The sequence below is a fragment of the Vitis riparia genome, chromosome 18 (assembly GCF_004353265.1).
Source record: "Vitis riparia cultivar Riparia Gloire de Montpellier isolate 1030 chromosome 18, EGFV_Vit.rip_1.0, whole genome shotgun sequence".
Taxonomy (NCBI): Eukaryota; Viridiplantae; Streptophyta; class Magnoliopsida; order Vitales; family Vitaceae; genus Vitis; species Vitis riparia.
Window position 1 is genome coordinate 3,996,723 of NC_048448.1, and position 23,793 is coordinate 4,020,515.

At 37.4% G+C, this 23,793-nt stretch overlaps 4 protein-coding genes across 7 annotated transcripts; all 4 read right to left on the reverse strand.

Moving 5' to 3' along the window:
• Positions 1 to 72: 72 nt before the first annotated feature.
• On the reverse strand, positions 73 to 4,401 carry LOC117907937 (membrane-anchored ubiquitin-fold protein 3). Its single transcript, XM_034821621.1, has 4 exons — positions 3,763 to 4,401; positions 3,229 to 3,496; positions 1,672 to 1,842; positions 73 to 598 (listed from the first exon to the last, which is right to left on the reverse strand). The coding sequence occupies exons 2-4, from the start codon at positions 3,356 to 3,358 to the stop codon at positions 543 to 545; spliced, it is 357 nt and encodes a 118-aa protein (XP_034677512.1). The 5' UTR covers positions 3,359 to 3,496; positions 3,763 to 4,401; the 3' UTR covers positions 73 to 542.
• Positions 4,402 to 6,916: 2,515 nt separating this feature from the next.
• Positions 6,917 to 10,185, reverse strand: LOC117907936 (F-box/kelch-repeat protein At1g22040). Its single transcript, XM_034821619.1, has 2 exons — positions 9,951 to 10,185; positions 6,917 to 9,095 (listed from the first exon to the last, which is right to left on the reverse strand). Exon 2 carries the CDS (start codon positions 8,895 to 8,897, stop codon positions 7,464 to 7,466), a length of 1,434 nt encoding a protein of 477 aa, XP_034677510.1. The 5' UTR covers positions 8,898 to 9,095; positions 9,951 to 10,185; the 3' UTR covers positions 6,917 to 7,463.
• Positions 10,186 to 16,759: 6,574 nt separating this feature from the next.
• LOC117906022 lies at positions 16,760 to 19,590 on the reverse strand. 3 transcript variants are annotated; one of them, XM_034818950.1, is made up of 3 exons: positions 19,015 to 19,590; positions 18,056 to 18,099; positions 16,760 to 17,937 (listed from the first exon to the last, which is right to left on the reverse strand). In XM_034818950.1, exon 3 carries the CDS (start codon positions 17,887 to 17,889, stop codon positions 17,188 to 17,190), a length of 702 nt encoding a protein of 233 aa, XP_034674841.1. In that variant the 5' UTR covers positions 17,890 to 17,937; positions 18,056 to 18,099; positions 19,015 to 19,590; the 3' UTR covers positions 16,760 to 17,187. The 3 variants fall into 3 exon arrangements, with proteins under 3 accessions (XP_034674841.1, XP_034674840.1, XP_034674839.1); XM_034818949.1 differs by lacking the exon at positions 19,015 to 19,590 and having other exon boundaries at positions 16,760 to 17,111; positions 17,235 to 17,937; positions 18,056 to 18,363; XM_034818948.1 differs by lacking the exon at positions 19,015 to 19,590 and having other exon boundaries at positions 18,056 to 18,363.
• A 119-nt stretch (positions 19,591 to 19,709) lies between these two features.
• On the reverse strand, positions 19,710 to 23,685 carry LOC117906023 (putative 60S ribosomal protein L30-1). Of its 2 annotated transcripts, none has more exons than XM_034818952.1 (6): positions 23,579 to 23,685; positions 23,279 to 23,398; positions 23,078 to 23,183; positions 22,855 to 22,956; positions 20,104 to 20,172; positions 19,710 to 20,018 (listed from the first exon to the last, which is right to left on the reverse strand). In XM_034818952.1, the coding sequence occupies exons 2-6, from the start codon at positions 23,297 to 23,299 to the stop codon at positions 19,978 to 19,980; spliced, it is 339 nt and encodes a 112-aa protein (XP_034674843.1). In that variant the 5' UTR covers positions 23,300 to 23,398; positions 23,579 to 23,685; the 3' UTR covers positions 19,710 to 19,977. The 2 variants fall into 2 exon arrangements, with proteins under 2 accessions (XP_034674843.1, XP_034674842.1); XM_034818951.1 differs by having other exon boundaries at positions 23,279 to 23,329; positions 23,579 to 23,680.
• Between the last annotated feature and the right edge of the window lie 108 nt (positions 23,686 to 23,793).

Here is a 23,793-nt window from a genome sequence, read left to right on the forward strand (position 1 = left end):
CATTTGCAGGATCATGCAAAGTCCACATTTTAAAGAGAAGTTTGGGGTGACAATTAAAATAAAGTCGATAAGTTTGGCATAACATATACATGTATGTTATTTGAAGCATTAAGTTGACAAGTTTGACAGAACATATACATGTATGTTATTTGAAGAATTATTCATGGTACCAATTCAGCAAGCTATTTAATGACAATAAACCCCAAATCAATACACAATTAAATCATTTCTTCTGTGACTTTTATTTTTTTCCTTTTTCTCTTCTTCATCTACCGAGCTCCTAATCCCACCCAGTTTGTTTTCTCCTTCACAAGCATTGGAGAAACTCCCAGATATTTTACAGTATGAAACACAAGATCAAAGAAGCAGATCACAGTCCTGGAAATTGACTCGCAGGCTTCTTGTTTCTGCAGCCACTTGAAATCAAGAACCTTTGAAATATGTAAAGCTTCTGAAATGCATCTCACCAACCATCAAATAGGAAAGCATGATGAGAAAAGAACGCCAGTTGGAGAAGTTCTGTCAATCTTGTTATTTGGGTTTTATAGGATAGAGCACGAACACCGGCTCTTCTTTGGTGAATCATCCTGCTGTTTCTCTGTGACAAAACACATCAAATATAAGCCTTTTGTGTTGGGACTGTCATTCTTCTTTAGCATATATCCAATGTACAAAGTGTTTTCAAATATAGAGTCTTTCGTCCATTTATATTAATATCTCCTACTGTGTGCATGTTTAATTTTCACATGTCTCCCAATACACAAAAGATTGTCTAAATTTATAGAGAAAAAAAAAAAAGTTGAAATCACTGAATGATCCTCATTGATTTTCAAAAGTTGTATTATGCTATCATTACAGATATCTACAAGGAAGCAAGAATTAGCATGCTACAAATCAATGATTTGGTGGTGAAATATTAGTGAAAGCCAGAAATAAGCAGATGCAGAATGGTGTGTAGAGCTCATTGTAGATGGAGATGCTAACTTTCAACAAAAAACAATTGGCTGCAAAGAAACAAAAAAAAAAAATGGCACTTCCAAAGTGCCGTGCAATTGATGCATAATAGCTTTATGCAGCAATGTGCATTAATATGACAAGAAACCAACATTTTGTGCGATCAAGAGGCATGATATTCATAAAGTGTGCATAGTCAACATCAAAATGTTGTATGGGCTACAGAAAAACTACAAAATAAGAAAAGAATGCACTCAAAAACATGCAATCGTACAAAATAGAAGAGACTTATCTAAAATACATGGTGTAACAGTATTTGGTGCTGTTTGGAGTGTATAAAATCCAAGATGACAGCCAGGAGAAAGGAACTAAAATGTAGTAAGGGACAATTGGAACTGCATGCTTTGAAGGAAATTATTGCCTGACATGTTCGCGGAGTATTGCTTTCAAGGAAACTAGACACTAGTAATCATAATAAACGATGATCAGTTTATTGTTATTACTACCATAACAAACCGTAGTTAGTTTCCAGAAAACAAAGCATAATGTCCTGGACTTAGGCTTTTCCTAAGCTCACGTGAAAGCTGAAGCTAAGTTGGACAGTCTTGACAACCATATATGGGTACACAAGTCATGGATACACGCATACATAAGAGTACATACAAGTATGTCTAGTGGAAAAAAAAAGCAGAGAAAAAATTCTGTTTGGTGAATTACCAGTGTTTTTGTCTGACAAAGGAGGACGAACAACAACATGCATTGTGATGACCCCTCCTGGAAGTTCACCAACTAGGAGTCTGGACTCAGCAAGTGTTCTGTTGTTTTCAAGTATCTTTCCTGCGTTAATAAGCTTCATGTCGTTGATAGTCTTTGGACCATTTTCTTTGTCTACCAAATGGAGAGATAAAGAAATGAAAATCAGAAAATGGTAATATGATTTTTAAACTAAACATAAGTCAAGGTCCAGGATGTTGTATCAATGTGCAAACAAATAGAAGAGTCTAAGCTCCCCACTGTAAATTGAAGAACATGAAAGCTAATGATTCTAGAATAAAACAAATAACAATTAATTTCTTGTAGATGTAGCTACATTCTAAGCTTATAATTGTAGAAATATTTTAGTAGCTCTCTTTAGTTCTTGTGAATGATAATCCATAATTTTGAATGAACTAACAACCTTTAATACACAGGAATAACAGAGCAGGATTGTGTTTCCATCCGGTTGATAAGGCACTTTGAAAATGAGTAACAACAGAAGTAACAATGCTTCTTTACTTCACTTCAATATCACAAGTTGAAAACCAATGTATTATCTAAAGACCTGTATGTATACTCCAGAAGATGAGCATCAAAACTAAGTCAAAGAATATCCATAATTAAAAGTATAAGTTTGTCCATTAATCAACAGTTTTTCCTCATAGATTGCTGTTATGAGCTTGAACATTTTTAACCATCTTGATCAATATGAGAACATTGCCTTTACCAAGAGACAAATCACCTCACCTGCAGAAACCAAGATTTAGAAACTTTGAACTTCTGAAGATTACAAAAACTGAGTTTTGGGTGAAATCATCCTGATAAAGAACCTCGATTATGCACCAAAATAACATCTCTTTCACATGTATGTATTAGTTCTGATGAAAGAGTCTCATTCTACAGGTCTGAAAACCCCAAATTGCGCACCAAAAAGAAAAAACAAAAATCAATAACAAATCATTAGTGCTAAGTTGAAAAGCTATTACAAATTGTCATCATAATGTAAAACAAAATACAAGGAAAAGTCACTTTTTCTGCATCCTGTGGCAAAATTCGAAAGGAAAACCGTCTAAAACATGGCCACTTGTGCTCCATGGTTCCAAAACAAATTATCTACAGAATTTTTCTGAAGCAAAAGTGAAAATAAAAAAATAGTGACATTTTCTCCTGAAGCAAACAGGAAAAGACACCACAAAAATTCCCCTAGCTCCATGATGCTCAGTATGATAAAAAAGGAAGCCTTAATTTATGAATCTTATTCTTTTTTCAGAAAATATATCCACAAAGTATTTTATGTTGAAACAAACATTCTCATAGGAGAAAAAATTCTCAAGAAACCCATCTAATACACAATCTAAAAAAGAGAAGGCATGATTCTTTAAATACAGAGGTGTAAATGTTGAGCCAAATCATGGAAAACATGCATAGAAGGAAACAAATATGACAATAATCTGAAAGAAGCCAACATATCAAGATCCATGAAGCAGGGGGATTAAAAGGGTAAAAAGGATTTGCAACCTTTAGGCCATTGTGCAAGTATCTTTTCTTTGAGAGATCCCACAGAGGTAGTTGGATTATACTTGTTTGGACCGATGTCGGTGCCATCAGCAAGCCTAAACTTAAGCTCAATCAACTCTTCTCCCGCCATTGATGAGCCCTTCCAGAAAAAAGTCCACCTCAATATCCAATAATCTTCATCAGAACACACCTTGACTACCAAAAACGATTCATAACCTCCCTACGAAATTCAGCGAAAGAACTTCACCAGAGAAACGAGAAGTCTTTCCTATCAAGTGAAAATCAATACCAAAGAAGAAACGGTCGGGAACCCAGATCAAATCTCGTCAGATTATCAATTAGAATCATTCAAATCATTCATATACAAGCAGAAATCAACAATTTCTTGATGCTAACAGTGGTCAGAATTCCAAATAATCAAATCCTTATGCACCGGAAACAAAAGTCCATATTCAAGGCAAGAAAATTTGGGATTCTTGGGAAAAATTTTGGAAACGCAATGACAATCAAGCTACAACGAAAGTGGATCAATACCCGTCAGCTCAAGGGGGACAACTTCTCGACTTGCTTGATGTAGAAATAAAGAAAGAAACCACCCAAATAGGAACTTTCCAAATCAGATTTTCATTTTTCCTTCTTTTTCTTTACCTCTATCTAACAGAAAAATCTAATCATTTAGAATATCACACTTTTACCAAGCCACCCATATATTTTGCACTTATTACCAAATAACCCCACCATTTTTTTTTTTTTTATCTTTTTTTCAAATAATCCATTTCTATCTTTACCTGGCAAAAATGAGGGCAGGAGAAAAATACTAGAACGATTAAAGATGTTGATAGCTAAAAAATTTATGTGTGTTTTAAAAGGGCTGGACCTGTTTGCCAACCTACAATTAGGAAGACCTGGTCAGGAATGGACGTCACGTCTTGCTTTATCTGAAATCAAACACGAAAACAAAAATTATATTTGGGCTGTTGCAGGTGGTTGAAGCCTTGAAGGAAAGCTTTGCTGCTTTGTTTGAGTCAACAACTTCCATTTCACCATTTTAAGGACTAAGGAGTAGTCTTTTATCCCACAACCCATGCCTGTCTTTTCTACCATTTTAGACTGATTTTACATTTCTAACCCACTTTATTTATTTGTTGGTATATTTATGATCAGATTCTGTTTTCCAGAGCTTGTCTTTTGGCTTGGGATGTTCTCATCCCAAAGTTAGTATATTTAATAAAAAAATAATTATTAATATTGTTTAGTTATGTAGTGGTATTTATGGATTCAAGTAAAAATAAAATTAGGATATAAATAATGAGACATAAGATTTTATGTTCACAAATTATATTTTTATTAAAATAAATATAATTTGAATGATTTTAAATTTTTTAATAAAATAGAAAAGGCTCCTTCAAGATTTTACAAACTTCCCATTCATGACAAGTGAGTATCTCTCCAAGTACAAAGTGGAAGCCTCCCATGGAATTCCTCCCGAGGAATTGCCTGTAAGATTTTATCGGAGCCCATCAATCCATCAATCTTGAGAAGTCTATTTCTCTTATATTATGGAAAGTAATGCATCCAAAGCTGTAAAGAGAAAGTTTTAATACTCACATTATTATGAATTGAAGAAGGATGAATAATGAATTGGGTGTTGAGAGTGACATCAGACCACTACAGGTAGACCCCACCAAGCTTAACTTAGTTTCCCCAAATGATTTATTCGACAAAGGACCAGAGGCGAAGGGCAGTTGGGGTAGTGGCTTTGCATTGATTCTCTATGACTAGAGGCTAGAGGCTAGAGGAGGAGGACAGGCCCGTTCTTCTTTTGAGATATAGAAATAGAGAACATTCACACCCGAGCACAAAATCTAAAACAAATATTTACAATAGATTCTCTACGCCATTAGCCGGGTCTACTATGTTTCTTTCATCCAAAAGCAAGATCTACTTCACAGAATTATTAGAATCAAACATTGAAAACCTGCAAAGAATAATTACTAACACCAGATTTGCTCAACGGGAAGCATCCAACTGATCTCAACATTTAAATTGTATAATGCTAGATTAGGTTTTTTAGAATAATCCATAGTGGTGGCTGTTCTATACCCCCACATACACCTCTCTTATGGAGTAATTCAGATAGGCAGCCATAGATTAGAGACAAACCGGTTTCATGTTGGCCAAGAAATCCAGACTCCGTAGTCTCAAACAAAATGAAACAGAAATTGAATCCCCAGGTCAGGGAATTATGAACAAGACAAAATCATTTTGAACCCACAAACACAATTAGCACTCTTAGTACACAGAAAAATGTAGATATGGACCCCAACCCCAAAATCTCATCTCATCTTTTCCGTGTACCAACCAATGAAGTCGGGGTTGTTGGAAGGTAAACTGAAACCATAATTTTTCAAGACTTGAAATTTGGAGAGGAGGTCATCACTTATTAGTAGGTGGCTTAGGGTGCCTCGCATCTCTCCCCCTCTAATCCTTAAAGGTCTGATGGGCTTTCCTCTTTTGCCTACCTGCTCAACTGCATATATAGAATACGCAATACTAAAACAAACAGTTTTGGCAAGAAGATGGATTATTAATAGCGCTCGTAAGTTTTTGGGATGTACACACTTGGAGTTGCAAAATGAAACATACCAACCCACCAAAATAAATAAATAAACATACATAAACACAATTAGAAGTCAATTCTTTGTAGTTGCTTCCACGTCTACTCTTCATTTTGATAGGAGGATTCAAAATGGCTGCTTTAGACATTGCTTTTTTCATCACCACCATCATCAATATTCTTCTTTCCACTTGTTAATATGTTAAAATCTAGGCAGCTGGTTCAAGCCCCAATGTTGAATCAAATTCTAGGTCAATTCACCAAACTCTCCAACAAAAATAACACACCACAACCACTTACAAGACCTGAAAAGCGTTACAAGCTCCCAGTACAAACCATGCATAGAATGGACAAGAGGATCCTCCCTCTTGAGACATCAGTTCACAATAGCTAACACCAATCCCTTTTGAGCCAAGGGTTGAGCATAGCTAAACTTGAAATTCAAATAAATTCAATTGAAAAGCTTCTATTCATAGTGATTGCAACACGCTAAAATTCCATTTCAGTCATTAGGACATCAAAGTAGCAATTTCTTATAAGGAACTAAAAAGTATTATCAGAAAGAGAAAAAAGTAAAGGCAATTGAAATAGATGATGACAAACGGTTTTTTTTTTTTTTTGGTAGGAAAATAAGAACAAAAATATATTAAAAGCACCAATAAAAAGTTGGCGAGCACAGTCCACTGGAAATATACATGTAAGAAAATAAAAAGAAGCAAGCTACAACCACATTCCCAATCAAAAACTTAGAACTCAACCACTCATAATATCTATCAAGTAAGGTGGACCAGTTTGACTAATCAACTGCAAGATACTCCCAAGACCATATGCATAGATTAAAGAGAGATAAGGGAGTCCTTGAGAGAGGAGAAAAGTGGGAAATAAAGCTTTGAGCAAGCTTTAATCTAAAGTAAACAACAACAGAGTAGTTTCCTGAATGTTTCCTTCAGTTCATGTAGAAGAAACTTGATTCTAAGTAAGAAACATGCATGCATAACAAAACCTAAGATACATGCTAAGAACTCCTATAGAAGCTACAAGAGTTTAATAAAGAAAAAGACCTCACAAAAATGAAGCAATAAGGCAACTGCAGCATGCTTTTAGAAATATATTAAATTTGCATGTTGGTAAAAATAATACAGAAGTTTATCATACAGTTACAATGAGAGAGGATACATGATTCTGCGGACAGACCACTAGCCATGAAAACCAAGGTAAAATCCTGTCTCAGTGAAGACAAAAGAAATACATGGGTTCATCTTTAAATAGATTATGATCCAATATACCAGACCTGAAAAATCCAACAACATTGGCAATTGACATGAAGAGGACACCAGATTCAAAGGATGCAGGGGTCAAGAACAGATGAAAAACTTGCCAATGATCTTCTGGATATTATAACTTTTGACTTGTGAAAATACTGGTCACAGAAACATAAGGAAATCCTATCCAAATGATGAACTATTACCCTTGCAGCAGAATGAAATTTTCATCAAACACTGGTCCTATGTGCTTGCACCCACACTAAGAGATGGTAGTGATCTTCTCACCATATAACATATTAATATAGGTTACAAGACACCAACACCAAGGTTGATCAGCCATCTTATATACACTACTAAATATCAAGAACTTGACAACTGACCAGTTCTGCAGTTCCAAAATCCCTTGTGGCAATAACCTTCCAAACAACTGTTTCTGTTTCTGCCAATAAATCAGAATGTTCATGTGAGGAGGTAGCTGAACAAGAAGGTGCGGTTGATGGGGGAAAACCCAAATTATCACGCAGATCAGCCTGCAGAACAGCAATGTCATGATTGGCATCTTTTGTGATGATGTGAAGTTTGCCAAGAAACCCAGCAAGTAAGTATGGAGATTCTGAATCTGTAAAATCACAGATAGGAACCTTTCCTATAACAACTTTCCAAGCATCTTCTTTTTGATCATAAACCTTGATATTGCCACTATCTAGGGAACTGGAAGGGTCAAATGCATATAATTCACCATCTACTACAACGCTTAATTTTGTACCAGCCTGCCGTGCAGGCCAACCATCCCCCATACCAATTGGCATTTCAACCCATGAATTTGTTTCAGGATCATAAATCTCTCCTCCAACATCTACAAAAAAAGGCCATGAGTATAAACTCTGAGGGACACATAATCTTCCCATGTATGAAGTCATTCCGGTGGCAATAGGCTTTAGCATGTCTGCCAAAAAGGCAGTGGGTAACACCTGAGCTCTTGAGAATGGCATGCTTGGTATTTGAGACCATGTATCAGTGCAAGGATCAAAAACTTCCGCAGATTGAAGAGGAGTCAATCCACCTCTGCCCCGACTAACCCCTCCAACAACATAAAGCTTGTCGTTTAATATACCAGTCTTACAGTAGGCCCTGCCTGTTGACATTGGAGTCACTTCACTCCATGCATTTAAAATTGGATCAAAACGCCAGACGCATCTCATTGTCGAAGCACTGGAAAATCCACCAAGAACATAGAGGCATCCATCAACAGCTCCAATAGCACAACCACAAAATGGCATTTGATCCAATGTATCCTTCCGCCCAAGCCAGCCCCTAATTACATCCGCAATTTTGATGCTTGGCCCCACCATATTCCACATCCAAAGCCCAGATGAAACCTTCCTAGATTCTTCTTCATAAACAACATTAGGCATTGATGGCAACCTCTGCCATCTTCTTGACAAAGGGTCCAAAGCATGCCACAAAAGTCTATCTTCTTCAACCTTAGTCAATATGTATAGCCATTCTTCTGTTTTTCCAAGTTCTTTTCTTAAATTGAAGAGTTCTGGACTTGTAATGGTTGCCTTCCAGTTCCGTGACACCAACCTCAAATCAAAATAGCAAATTCTTGGAAGTCTAGCAAGAATAAGGATTGATATCTCATCAGGAAGGCTAGGAATCAATCTTGGATTTTCCTCATTAAAGCTTGAAGACATCCTTTGCCTCTTGCAGGTTTCATGCTGAGACCCCTCATCATGCTCGCTTGTCCTACTCTTGGGCCCAGCCAAGCTCAAGAAAGACCCCATTTTTATCACACAATATCTGAAGAAACTCCTGGGTTATTTTGATACTTTATCAAACCCCTCTTCAGTCCAATAGCTGTAAGACTAATATACTGTACCACAAGCACATCAACACTCAACTCTACAGAGCCTTAGTCCCAAGTTCTCAACTACTTGAGGTCAGCTACATGAAATCGCTTTCCACCATCCATCAATGCAAGGCTAAATAACCAGAAAAACAAGGCCGGTATAAGCGTAAATCCAAGAAGCCAGCTTTAATTAAGATAGACAAATGAATAGAAATTTGAGAACATGTCAGAACTCTTAAAATCTCAAACAATCAGAAAACTAATATATGGATACTACAAAGATTACTCCTAAACTTCCTTAAATCGTGTGTGTGTGAGTGGGAGAAAGAGCAGAAAATAAAATGAAAGTTTCAAACAGAACCCCCAAAAATAAAATAGTTTAGTACAACCCTCTCAAAAGGAAAGAATCCTGCACACCTTCAATTTCACAACATTTACTTCATAAAATAAAAGTTTAAAATTCATACTCTTTCTCACTTGCGACGGAACTGAAAATTCAATAAAGATAATTAGAACAACCTCAAAAGAAGAGAAGTTTTTCAATAGAATACTAGGATGCCAACAATTTTATTCATTTCATCTGATTCTACATAAAACTAAATTCCGGGAATAATTTCTAGGTTGGGTTTTGAAGCACAACATAAAAAATATATTGATAATTTATTGCAGAAAAGTAATTATTATCCTGCAAAAATGGCCTTCCCTTTCCATTCAATTAGGGCGTTAGGAAAATAAATCACAATCGCAATCACAAGGGCACCGCCTATCGGAAAGCTTTAATACTTCGTTTTCGTCTAGAAAAGCAAGGCCTTAGCTCAGTTTGATCGGTTCAACAAAGGGAAACGATATAATAATGAAATAAAAAAAGACTAATCAAACAACACCGAGAAAATCCTAACAATTCAAACAAAAACCCCAGTCACAGAATTCCAAAAAATCCGATCAAACGAAATGCAACTCTTATAAAGAACCCTAAAAGAAAACATACTCAAACGTTGAAAACAACCGAAACAAGACGACGATCTCAGAATAATCCACCCAAAATCAAGCAGGTAATGGAGCAAGAAAATCAAAATCCACAAATACAAAAACGTAGATCCTTTGATCACAAGAAAGATTGAGCATGAATTGACGTCAAGGTTGGAACCCTAATCGGGGGTTTCGGTAAGGACCATTCTCTCTTTCCTTATTGGAGTATATTTGCTTCCTAGTCTGGGAGCCGGTATGTGCTAAGCTTCCGGATTATTTTGATCCGTTTAATTAAATGATGCCACGTGTAAGCGTGGCGGGCGACGACGCGTGCGGCAGCATGTATCTGTGGTGGCCTGCAGCACGAAAATATCACGTGGTGCACGATCATGGGATCATGGGATGGTGAGATCATGGGATCATACTCGATTCATGTGCTTTGTTTTCTTCGTATTCTTGGACCGTGGCATAGATTTGAGTCTCATATAATTATATTAAACCTAACATATTTGACATTACTCTAAATACTAATAGGACTGCATCGCCAGATTTGGATTTTTTACTTATGCTCATCTACTATTCAACAATTGACCTCAGGTGTTCATTTTTGCCGGCATGCCTCTCAATTTTTAATATTTTTATGATTTTGCTTTATATGAAAGCAATACATATTGTTGTTATTATTATGAGAATGTTTTATATCATATAAATATTAAATATTAAAAACTAAAAAAAAAAAAAAAAAAAAGAGTCCATAACCAACTCAAGCCCAATTCTCTCGTGGGTCATATGCTTTGTCCTGGTCCTAGTTAGGATGGGCTGATGGTGTTATACTGTCAAATCCAACATGGTTATCAAAATATGCTCATGCTGGCTTCTTTATTTATTGTACATGCCAGGAAAAACCCAGGCTGATGGGCTTGGGAGCCAATAAACAGAGCTCATCACAAGAGAAGGCTTATGGCAAAAGAAAAGAAGAAACATACCCTGTAAAGTGTAACCACAACATAGACTAGATCTCTGAACCGGTGGGTTAATTTGTTTCCTGATTTAAATAAGGAGCTAGGTGTATATGATGTTGTCGAGCATGGGCCCAAACATATTGGAGGAGTCTGATGATCCCCTATCCACGAATGTCAAGCACCTGCGTCCAAATCGACTTTTTTCATGCATCATCTTCACCGGAGGTATCTCCGGCATTGAAGAAGCCAACGTTGTCATGGACCCTTTCTGCATCGCAATTCCATCCACCATCTTAGTAGGTTGCTTCCCGTTCTCATCATCACAACCGTCATCATCATAAATGTCAAAGTCAATCAGTTCAGTTTCTGTATATTTTTCTGTTGCCCCGGGAACTCCTTCCATGAAATATAGATCTTCTTCTTCCACCTGCTCGTCCTTGTCGTCAACTGTGCGAGGATGCCCATTGGCGTTGTCAAGAGACACAAGAGAGAGCAAGAGACGGCCGTGCTCCCTCTTGGCTTCGAAGTACTCCTGGTACTTGCCTCTCTCCTCCGTGAGTATCAGCTTTCCATCATTTGTGTATCGTCTAGTTAAAACCCAAGGCATATGGGCGACCAAATTCCCTGTTCCTGCTAGTAAAGGTATTGGGGGCGGGTATTTCCTTTTCGTTGCTGGTTCTTGACTTCCCTTGTTTTGACGTCCGTTGTTGTAGGGCTTGCTTTTCTCTACCGCTGCTGTGACTAAATCTTCATATGGGCTCATGTAAACACCACTCTCGGTCCCAATTAAATCACCCATCACAGAAGAAGGATACGATAAGAAACGAGGCAATGAAGGCAGCGACGAATTAAAGGAAGAAGAGGACGACGACCAGGAAGATGACTTAGACAGTGATGCTGAAGCTGATGCTGATAAGATCTTGTAGGAATGGACAATGCCGGAACCGGCGTTCAACTTGTGAGGTGTCTCCTTTTCAGAAATGGCCATCAGGGCCTTGAGACCCAGCTGCAGATGCTGGTGGGTTGGAACATCTTCTGGGTTCTGCATGGGAGATGGAAAAATTGCTGCCCAACACACTACCCCACAAAGAGTTGAAACTAAGGACTCAACCTTACAAAAAAAAAACCCTTCCCTTGACAACTCCATGCTTCCTTGAAATAGAAAGAACAAAGAGAGGAAGGGTTTCCTAATCTAAACCCTAGCAACTCCCAAAAAAAAGAAACTCGAGAAGAGATAAGGAAATCTGCAAATACCCGCTGATGTTCAAGAGTCCAATCTTGGGGCCCTTTTTACTTAGATCTTCACTTCCCAACTTAGCATTCAACCTGAAAAAAGAGAACAATAAAGAAAACTTAAAATTACTGGGAGCTAAAAATATAAATTTACGCTTCCTACCAGTTATCACCGACTTTGGATGGGTAAAAGATAAAAGTTAGAGATCATGAAATTGGAAGTCCTGGGCCCTGGCATGGATACTTGGCTACACCTGTGATAGGGATGATATACGTGGTAGGTACTCCTTAATATGTATGTCTTTTTGTGGGTGCAGTGCCATTCACCCTACGGTTAGAACCCAATGGGTCAGCATATATTAACAGACAGCCTTGACAGATAGCTCCCACATCACAAGAAGGATCCCATAACTTTTCTTTTTGGATAAATCTCGAAAAATAAAAATGATCAAACTGATGCTCCCTTATATTGGATTTTAATTTCGGGATGCTTTGTATAAAGTTACAAATCTTGTAGAAAATTATGTACAAGGATTCCTACATTGTGTTGGAGAATTGGGAACTGTTTGAAAAGGTGGAAAGAAGTGCTTACGCGTCAAAAAAGCCTCGCCAGGACGCAGCGGCAAGACTGGGGATGGAAGACCTGTAAGAAATTTGTGAGAACAGAATCAAACTGCAGCCTTGAAATTCACGAAGATAAAATCAAACTGAAGTTGAAAAGAAGAATGAGTATGAGAAAGTATACTATCAAAGCAAGAGGCATTTTAAGGGTAAGGGAAAAGGCTTAGAATTGGAAATATCCCCATTGCAGGGAAGAAAGACGAAATATCTTACTTTAAAGATATGCATTTTCAGAGTCCATCTTCTGTGTAGATGAATAAAGGGAACAGCTAGATGGAGAAGATGAGAGAGAAAAGTAAAGCTTGATTGTCTTCTCTTCCCAGTTCCCAGTTCCCACCTTTGTTTCTTCCGTTTCTTTCTCAGCTCTCACGAGCAAAAGCTGAAACCCTCTATCCAACAAACTCTAGAGGGGCGAATGAGATATTTATAGGAAAATGGCCGGAGAGTTGGGTGAATGACTGAACTAGTCATGGTTCAACTGCCTAAGGGGTAATGTCGGTGCTCACTCTGAGAAGGGTGTCGAGGTAATTTTCAGTTGTAGAGCATAATGAACCCCTCTGAAAGGTTCTGCGATGCATAGTTGCATACAATATGAGGTGGTTACAAACTTCCAAATCATCCGAAATCTGACACATTTTTTGGACCTTTTTGGACAGAAAGAGCGTGTGGACTCTACCGTTTCAAACCATACGCATACACTTTGTAAGCTTTGTCTTACATTTCAAAAGTTTATGCGGAAAAACCCAACATCACATCACCTGTGACTTCTTCCAATTCCCAAATGGAAAATTATGTTCACGCCATCAAGTTTAAAACCCTAGCTCACTCCTCAATAACTCAAGGCTGCATATCCAGATAATCATTGATATCATGTATCACATTCTCCAAATTATTGCATAAATATTGAAATTTAAATTTAGTGTCATTAGATGACGTATTTACTTCATCATACTATCAAAGTTATTAACACCGTGAATTTAACCAATCAAGAAATATGATTCTAAGAAAGATTAAGGGTGTAAATAAAATCGATTCAATCGGTTTTTGGATAAGAAATAAATCATAATAAAAACCAAACTAATCAGGTTTGGAGTGAAAAAAGCAAACCAAACCAAGCTTTTTAAGCTCGATTTGGCTTGGTTTTTGTGGATTGAATTTAACCCAACTTAATAACCTTTTTTTAATCATAAACTTAATTGTTGATTTATGTTTGTTTGAACCCAAATCTTATTAATTTGAGTTTATATTAGGTCTTAAGTCTAATTTATTTTTAAAATTAATTGAAATTAACTTGAATTTAATGTTAAAAATATATTAAATGCATTTAGAATTAATTTGACCATAATATAAAAACAATGAATTACTTTAATAAAATCTAACATAAAAAAATTTATCAAATATGTATCAAATTATTATATATAAATTTTATAATATCGATTCAGTTCAATTTTTAGCTAGGAAATCGAAAACCAAACTGACAAGATCGGTCTTTGAACCAACCTTTTTTATTTTTGAAAATCAAACCAATATGATAGTTTGGTTGGTTTTGATCAATTTATTGATTTTTTGGATTTTACTTACACCCCTAAGAAAAATTGTTTCATTAATATGATAGATTTCATTTGTATCCAATTTATCATATTGAATTTAATGAAAATCTATATGAGGAAAAATTATGAAATTGAGATTTCTTGGCTAGATTAGTACTGGTGTGAACTCAACGGCACAAAAGCATATTTATATTTATAATTTATTTTTTAAAAACTTTTTTTGGGTAGAATTTAGGTTAATTTACACTACATGTGTTTTTAGAAGATGAACCTATCTGACATGAATAGCATTGATCTTTATTAGTTGAAGGTACCTAAAGCTTAAAATCCACAGTAGAAATTGTGTTATTTGAAGGGAATAGGTACCCCAGTTTTCTGATGAAAATGGCATATACTAAAAAAGATCTGGAGGTGGTTGCGCTACATCCCAAAAGCTGTTTGTACACGAGGAAAATGGACAAGAAACAGAAACGCAATGCAGACAGAAAGAAACATGCAAACCCAGTTTTATCAAATATGGGTCACAGATCATGACATGAAACAACTAAAAATATCTCTCGGGACAACATCTGTTTAGTCCCATCTCCTTCCGTCAAAGGCCGAGAGCGTAGAAAGGAGGTTGATCATGGACTAGGTATATATGGCCTTGTTCATGGTGGGCACATTAAAAAAATTGGTATCTGAAATTCCCTCGCCCACGTAAGTGAAACACCTACATGCCGCTCCACCGTTTCCACTCCAATTCACCACACAAGCCTCGTGCATCGAAGAAGCCACCGTTGTAAATGGCCCTTTCTCCACTCCCGTTGCATCCACCACCCCGCAAGGTTGTTTCCCATGGCTATGATTATCAGAAATGTCTTTCACATGGTTTTCTTCAATCACATCTTCCATCTCCTCATCATATTCCTCGTCTTCAATAGGGGGTACGAGATATAACAAGAGTCGGCCATTCTCTTTCTTGGCATGTACTCGGTGGCATTGTTTCGGTCGCTCCTTTGTAATAATCAGTCTTCCGTCAACACACTGTCTCTTCAAAGCAAAAGGTTTATCCCCGGACAAGTTCCCAGGGCGTGCCAGTGTAGATATTGGCGCTGGGTGTTCCCTCGTCCTTGTGTCTCTACAACATGGTTTTTTTCGACTCAAGTAATTGCAGGGTGCTCCATTAATATCCACCATTTCTGTCATTAAATCTTCACCATTGGAGCTCATGTACACACCACTCTCAGTCCCAATCAAATCACCTGTCATAGAAGATGAGAATGAGGAAGAACAAGACAATTTTGGCAGGGACCTGAAAGAATAAGAGGATGAAGATGATGCCCTTGTATGGGAATGGACTATGCGAGAGGAGCGGTCCCGCTGGTGAAGCGTTTCCTTCTCAGGTGTGGCTATCAATGCCTTGAAACCTAGCCCCAGATGCCGCTGTGCAGAATCATTCTGTGGGCTCTGCAGTGAACTTGATAGCCTCAACGCCGACCACACAAACCCTCGAACAGTTGAAACAACGGGTTCGATCTTACAAACAAAACCGTCCTTTGAGAAATCCATGCTAATTACTTCACTGATCAGACACAAAAGCAAATGCTTTCGGCAAATGAAACCCTAACCATTTAGACATAGAAAAGGAAAAGGTCGTATGCTATTCCGCCCGCTGTGCATCAGGCAAAGCTATCGTTTATTTTGGCTGAGATATCAACCCGAAAATAAAACAATCACAGCATTGATTTTTTTTTTTTTTTCTTTCTGAACAAAAATGAAAAAAAAAACTCTGAAATCCATAAAAATCATAATTGCCCTTTACTTTACATTAAAAAAAATAGAAAAATTAATGATTTTTCATAAATCGAAGTGGAGAAGGATTTGGAAAAAGAAAGAGTGCAATCTACTCAGTTCCAAACTTTGCAGTGGCGTTGGTGTAAACTACTCTACACGTGGAGATGTGAATGGTACACGTGGCTGGTGACATGTCTTTCATCTAATGGACTGGTCTCACTGGTGTCAGCAGAACAGATGGTGTTGATGAAAAGTTGGCATGCACTATCATGTAGAATGTAAATACACAACACCTATCAAATTAATACTTCATTTGTGCCTCGGTAAGTATATTTTTTATCTCCTCACTTTAATATTCGTTTAAATTATTATTTCTGCGTCAATGCATTTGCCTTCAACGTTTGAATTGATAAGTAAAGTTTCAATTTAGAAAGGAAAAACTGTAATTGATTTGATTGAATTTTAGATTCAAATTTTTTTTATATCAATATTTCAAAAATAAAGATATTCATAATGTTTAAAATATTTTTAAATAAATAAAAATCCATTCCCATATAACATTTCAGGAAAAAGTATGAGTCCATTCCAGATTTCAAATTGAAAACGAATATGTGTATTAAAGTTTAAATCATATGACCAGATATGAAAAATATGATTAGGATATAAATAAATAAAAATAAAAAACATTTTGGAAAAAGGGGATGAATTGGAAATTTGGAAGAGAAACGGGTAACATAACATAGGAAGACGTGCCCCAATCATGGTGGGGGTGGGAGGTAGCTGTATACCATCATGATTTGTTTTCCCCCATATGTTTGCCTTTCCACTCTTCCCCTACTCCTATCTTATCACTGTCGCCCTTTCTTTTGCCTTTCTGGGTCAACCAAGAAAGAAAGAAAATTCAGGAATCTGGTTTTTGTTTAAAACGGGAAAGAAAATGTATATCCAAAACCCTATTCCATGGGGGAAGTGATGACTGATGACGTCAGGCAGCCACACATCACCATCACCCTCACGGCATCACTTGGCATCAAAAATCTGTGAAAATTAAGACAGCAGGGTAGGGTGAGTGATGGATCCATTAATATACAAATTATCTATCCAAATTCTATGTCTAAATATGGAGTGGCTTGACCGCTGCTATAGCCATCCCAAACATACATGAAGAGACGGATCCCATGTAACACTTGGCTGCTCCTCCTCCTCCTCTTCCTCCTGCTGTTCCACCCCCATCATTCATCTCAACACACGATGACTTCACTGATTCTTTCTCCTCTTCCTCTTCCTCCTCCTCCCCCCTTCCATCATCGGCATCCCCAACTTCTGCATTTCCCTCATCTTCCTCGGCTTCCCCCTTCAGGTTCTCCTCGTCGTAAAAGTCGTCGTTCATGGGTATAAGATGCAGTGTGAGGCGGCCATTGGCCCTGTGTGCCCTGAAGTACTCGTGATGCTTCACCTTCTCCTCCCTAATGATGAGCCGCCCATCGCTCGTATGGTACCTCTTCATTACCCACGGCATGTGCGACAGCAAGTTCTCCGTCTGCGCCAGCCACGGTATCGGAGGCGGAAATTCCTTCTTCGTCTTCATCTCCGAACTCCGACCTATCCGTCCACGCCTCTCAACACCCCCACCACCCCCATTCCCAGAACTTAACTCCTCCTCATTATCCCAGAGATCAGCACAACTCTCCTGCCCTATATGATCCCCAGACAGAGACGACAACGACGACGCCGGAGAAGACAACATGATGGAGCTGTTGTTGAGTGATTGCTCCTCGAATGAAGATGACCTTTGTCTAAACGGTTGATTCTGCATGAGATCTATTGATAGATTGAAAGAAAGAACTTTTCTTTGTCTCGCTACCTGGGCATGGACAAACCACTGTTGCAGCAGATATATATATATATATACATAGAGAGAGAGAGAGAGAGAGAGAGATTTTCGAGAAGACTGAAAGATAATGCAGAGAGACAGCTCATACACACTGTGGTGACGTCAACAATCGCTGCCAATTGCTCCCGGCTACTGCATGATGTATTCGTGTTAGTTCAGAGAAAAGATTCATAATTAGGAAAAAAAATCTTTGCTTAAATGCAATTAAAGGAAACTAATTTAATAGATTCATCCAGAACCCTTCGCCATGGAAACTAATGCTACATTGTATTAAGGGTATGGAATGTGTGGACGCCGTCTGTCATATCATTAAACGTCTTTCTATAATCGCATTCTGTGTCATACACCCTTCATCGTTGTATCCACCTCCGCCATCCTCAGATCAAGCAAACATTTAATATATTCAACTTAAGAAAAGAAAAAAAAAAAAAAAAAAAAAGCGGATGTTCTTCAAGACCAAGAATAGAATAAATTCATAAAGGATAAGAAAGAACAGGGCAGCACCTACGCTCCCCCGAACCCTTTCAGTCAAAGATCAAATGGATGCCAGATGTACACAAAACAAACAATTTTTTTTTTTTTTAAATTTGTTTCGTAATAAAAGAAATTGTGGCTATATATTCATTTCTGAAAACCATGATCTGTAATTCTGTATTGAGACAAACTAACCAATGCTATTATACGATTATTGGGAACCCAGTCAACGGAGACAGTCTGGAGATTTTATGATTTGATATTACAATGTATTAAATTAACTTGATTGAGTTTCCGGGATTTGATTTCTTGCATGAGTAGAAAAAATGCAAAGATGCATGAACATATTCATATACAGACCCTAATGCAAGGGTTTGAAATTGATTCCTAATTCTTGAGTGCCGTAATAAAGACAAGGCAAAGATAACAAATTGGTTCTATAAATAAATGAGACCCATGGATAAGAAACATGCAAGAAGAGGGGGGGAAACAAGATACTGATTAGAATAGGAAAATGTGAATGAGAAGAAATAGAAATAGAGAGGGGGAGAAAGAGAGAAATTGTGATCTTACGGAGAGAGAGGAAGAGAGGAGAGATATAGGGTGTGTGTATCCGGGGAAGCCGATGCGACGAAGACAAGTGAGAAGAGGAGAAAGTGACCCACGATTTTATTCCGTGTTTGGCAGATATATGTTATATGCCGTCCCCCTTCACACTTTTCCTTCATTCAGGGGACCACTTTTATAAGGAAAGTTAAAAGGGGTGATGACGCCCTCTTGGAGTCGGCTTCAGTTATGGGGCCAATTCTTGGTACTTTCCTCTCTCATGGTTGGCGGTGTTTCAGACTCCCAACGGCCACCTATCCTATAGGCTATGACACCCTAAAAGGGAAAGAATCTACGATGCGGATGAGAGTCTGTTCATAGTTCAAATTCTACAACAAGATGAGGATTCAGAAATATAAAATAAGAGAGAGAAATATGTCAATACCATTATCCAATTATTATCTGGAAGGGTCTTCGTATGCTAAATGACAGTTTCCATGTGCTCCTTATCCAATGAGGCAATACGTTGCATATACAGATATACTCATCCTGGTCGCCAATCAGGGAAAAACCGTCTGTTTCCCAAACATTTGGATGACTCAATCAAGTTTGTTTGCCTATGAACTATTCACAGGGTGCATTTATCATTACTATTATTGATATATTTGATATTTCAACAATACCCTTGTGAAAAATAAAAATTATATTTTTTTATATTCGTGTACTGAAGTTGGGTGTCCTATTTCAGAGACATGCAAATGCACGTCAATTCAATTACATCAAATCTTTTGGTATATGAATGGCTTTGTGATTATGAATAAAAATCATCATGCCTCAAATTAAGTTTGGTAATCGAATTTCCCAGAAGGGAATGTACCAGGCTCTGAAGATTCATTTAACTTAACAAATATTTTGGTGATGGAAGGGCACTGGGACATCTCTATATGCTTGAACCGTCTACCACAGAAGCGATGTCCAATGGGAAACCTTCTACTGATCACCAGGTAGAGTCTTGATGATATCCGAATCACCTGAGGCCATCATAACAAGGTCCATTAGGATGATAATTTCATTTATGCAAACCAGGCTTAATGCAAGAAAAAAAAATTGCTGTACCTGGATCAATAATGCTGAGGCATGACACACGGAAATACTTGCCACAAGCTGTTCCCAGATCAACATTGTCTGAAAACACACCCGAAAATATTTTATTCTTTTTTCCAGAGAAAGGGCAGAAACTAGGACCATAGCACATAGGTTTATTCAACTTGTTGCACCAAAATTACTGATTTGGATAAACAAAGATGGTCTAGAAAATTTCCTGCATTACTAAATGCCCTCCAATAACAACACACGAATTGCATAAGTGACACATTCACCAACTCCCTCTCCAGCAAAACCCAAAAGAGTGGGAAAAATATCACATGACATAATGAAAATCAATTACTAATGATGAAGATAATATACATATCACATGACTTATTCACCTAATATGCATGTCTTCCTATCAATCATTAACAACAAAGACAAAGTAGAAGTGTCCTAGTACTCCCATCACATGACTTATTCACTTAATATGCATGTCTTTCTATCAATCATTAGCAACAAAGACAAAGTAGAAGTGTCCTAGTACTCCCATGCATGTCCACAGTCCAACAAGATAACAAATGAGTAGTGCAAACATTAGGAGCCAGGTTTACAATTGTTTAAAAATTGGATATGGATCTTATGGATTCATTTGTAGTGGTTAATCATACCTCCAAAGCTAATTCCAACAGAAATACAAGTAAAAACAAGCAAAGACAATATTTAAGGCAGATGATGTTACAGAGTTCAACCAGTGATTCCTGGGAACAATTTTTCTATGGGTATCCAAAGATAATGCACCAACCTAGAGTAATGGATGGTCTGGTTCAGCAGCTTAAGTACATCCAAAATGAGGGCTTAGTTGAGTTCTAAAGTGTGGATGGTTTAACTTTTCCAGATACACCTATTTTACTTTGGATGCACCTCTCTGATTTTTACTTTTTCCAATGACCTTAGCACATAGTGATTTTTCCACCTTTTTTCAAGGCAAACGAGATTCTATTAGCAAGCGACCAACTAAAAAGGAGTTTGCTAGAAAGTTAATTTATTTATTTTTATAAGCAAATGGACATTGTATTAATTTTTATAAAGTATACACGACATATACAAAGCAACCAAAAAACCAAAAGGTGCAATACACTAAAACAAGGAACCGCACCCTATGAAGAGCCTAACCATTCCACAAAATCTAATAGTGACACAGAACCATCCCCAATACACAATCTAACCCAACTCCAAAAAAGATGCAAAAAAGAACTTTTACTTGTTTAGTCCAACTTTCACAATTCTCAAAGGCTCTCCTATTTGTCTCCCTCCAAATGGACCAAAAAAGACGTAAACGAGCAACTTTCCAAACTTTTTTCCTTTTTTTGCCAACAAAGGAGCCACCCCAACTCAAGAGCACTCCTCTCACAAAAGAGTGCATCACCCACTATACATCAAAAAGAGAAAAAATCAGTTGCTACAAAATGCGAGCTTTCGGATAGTGAAGAAGAATATGATCACATGTTTCTTCTTTTGCTTTGCACATATAGCACCTGTTAGACATCCTCCAACCCCTCTTTCTGAGCTGATCCTAAGTCAACATCTTAACCTAAGTTGCTTCCCAAGCAAAAAAGCTAGCTCTTACAAGAGCCGAAGAGTTCCAAACTATACTATGAGGGAAAGGCTCTGCTCTCCTACTTGCCAAGGAGGAGTAGAAGATACAATGTTATTCTTTTTCTCTAATAGGAAATACGAAGTTATTTCATTATATGAAGAAATTCTCTCTTAACGTGCAGGTCTTGCTACGATCTCATAAATGAGGGAAGAATAGGATTCTACAGTCCACTAATTCTTCATGTGAACATCTCTATCATGCTCATACACATGTGAAGTCACTAAACTCTGACCCTTTTGTGCAGTCACTCTGTTTTTCTCAAAGCTACAGTGAAGGGTTGCTTCTCTAAATCAGTTTTTTTCTGTGTAGAAGGACAAAATCCCTAACACACTCATCATACGATCAATTAGAGAGGCACTGAATGGCCTTCTACACAATTAAGCACTGGATTGTTCCTAATTAATGAGGTCTGCAATATTATGACCCCCTATCAATGATTATTACAAACCATTTCAGGTTCTTAAGAAAACATCCATGGGGAGTAGTTACATTATTTCATTTTCAATTGTTTGTTTCTTGTCTTTCATACATATCACAAGGATCAAGGATATTATACTGGTGTTTGTTTACCTAAAGAACCACTGGAATTGGCACCAAATTCAGGGACCCCATGATTATGGAAGATTTTTAATGATTGGTTGTCAAGCATGGTTTAGACAGACCATTGTGCAAGATGCTACATGCATAAAAGCAAGTTTTCAAAATTTTGGCAATGTAGACATGATGCTACATTTTATATCAGAAAAAACAACGGAAAGGAAAGGAAAGGAAAACCCTGAAAAATTAATTTATAATGTGTATTATTGTCAAGAGCCATTTTCAGCATTTTCCTTTCCTTTTCCCCTTCATTTTTTCTAAGCTTTAAAACAGAGCCTAAACTGTTGTTTGGTTGCTGTTAAAACATAAGATGACATAAGTTAGAATCTCGTGTCTTCAATCATTTAATGCTAGGAATTCAAACACCTCTAGAAAACTGAACTTAAAACAACTACTTGACTTAATTGCGCTAATTTTTTCCAGTACTTTTCCTGAGCAACCTATACAGAAAAAAAAAAAAAAAGGAAGAAAGTGATACATGAGTAGTTAACTGAAGAAAAACTACTTGTTAATGGAGTACTTACTTCCATTGTAATGATGAACCCCGACCTTCGCGAGCATTGCATAGTACTCGATTTCAGACTTGCGCAAAGGGGGGCAATTGTTGGAAATTAAAATTAGCTTTCCTGTAATTTCCCAAAAGGACTCAATTTATCACAAGTAAAATTACACGAATACAAACATTAATTAGATTCATAGGGGTTCAACGAATGAAGAAGAGAGAGGAAATCGGAAACGGAGATGGACCCTTGGAGCTCCTGAGGGAACGAAGAACGGTTTTGTGGCCTAGAGTATATTTGCCACTCTTCATCACAAGAGCCAGCCTGTTGTTGATGCCCTCATGAGACTTCTTCTGCAATATCACAAACCACATTTATTTCTTTAATAATTAAATGTTTTGTTGTAAATATATATACAAAGAAAGAGAGAGGGAGGAAGAGATATTACTGTCTTCTTTCCCGCCACCATTGTTGCTGCTCAAACAAAATCCAAAGCCCTCTGAACATAAAAGAAAGGGACAGAGATTAATCGTGGATTTCTGAAATGCTTCTGTGTGGGGGCTGAGAACTGGTACAAGAAAGAAAAGGAAAAGAAAGTTTGATGAAACTAAATGAACTGGAGCATGTTAAAGGATTAAAGGAAGTTCCCTTTCCCAGGGTGTCTGAGCAACCAAACTGAATTTTAGGGTTTGCAACAAAAGAGGAACAGAAAAAGTAGAGAGTTGAACTGGTAAATGAAAGATCTTACTGCTGGACTGGAAACCCCAGAGTTGTAACACCAGAGGCGGGGAAGAAGCAGCAATGCAGTACTGGTAGGGTTTTTCACTTTTTTGTCTTCTGCACCAGGTGAAGGAGGAGGCCCTTTGCATGCGTAGATCACGTGAGCGAAGCCCATACACTTATCTGATGGGCCTAATCTCTTTAAGCTTTGAGCCTGTTTGTTTTTTTGGACTCCACAGGAAT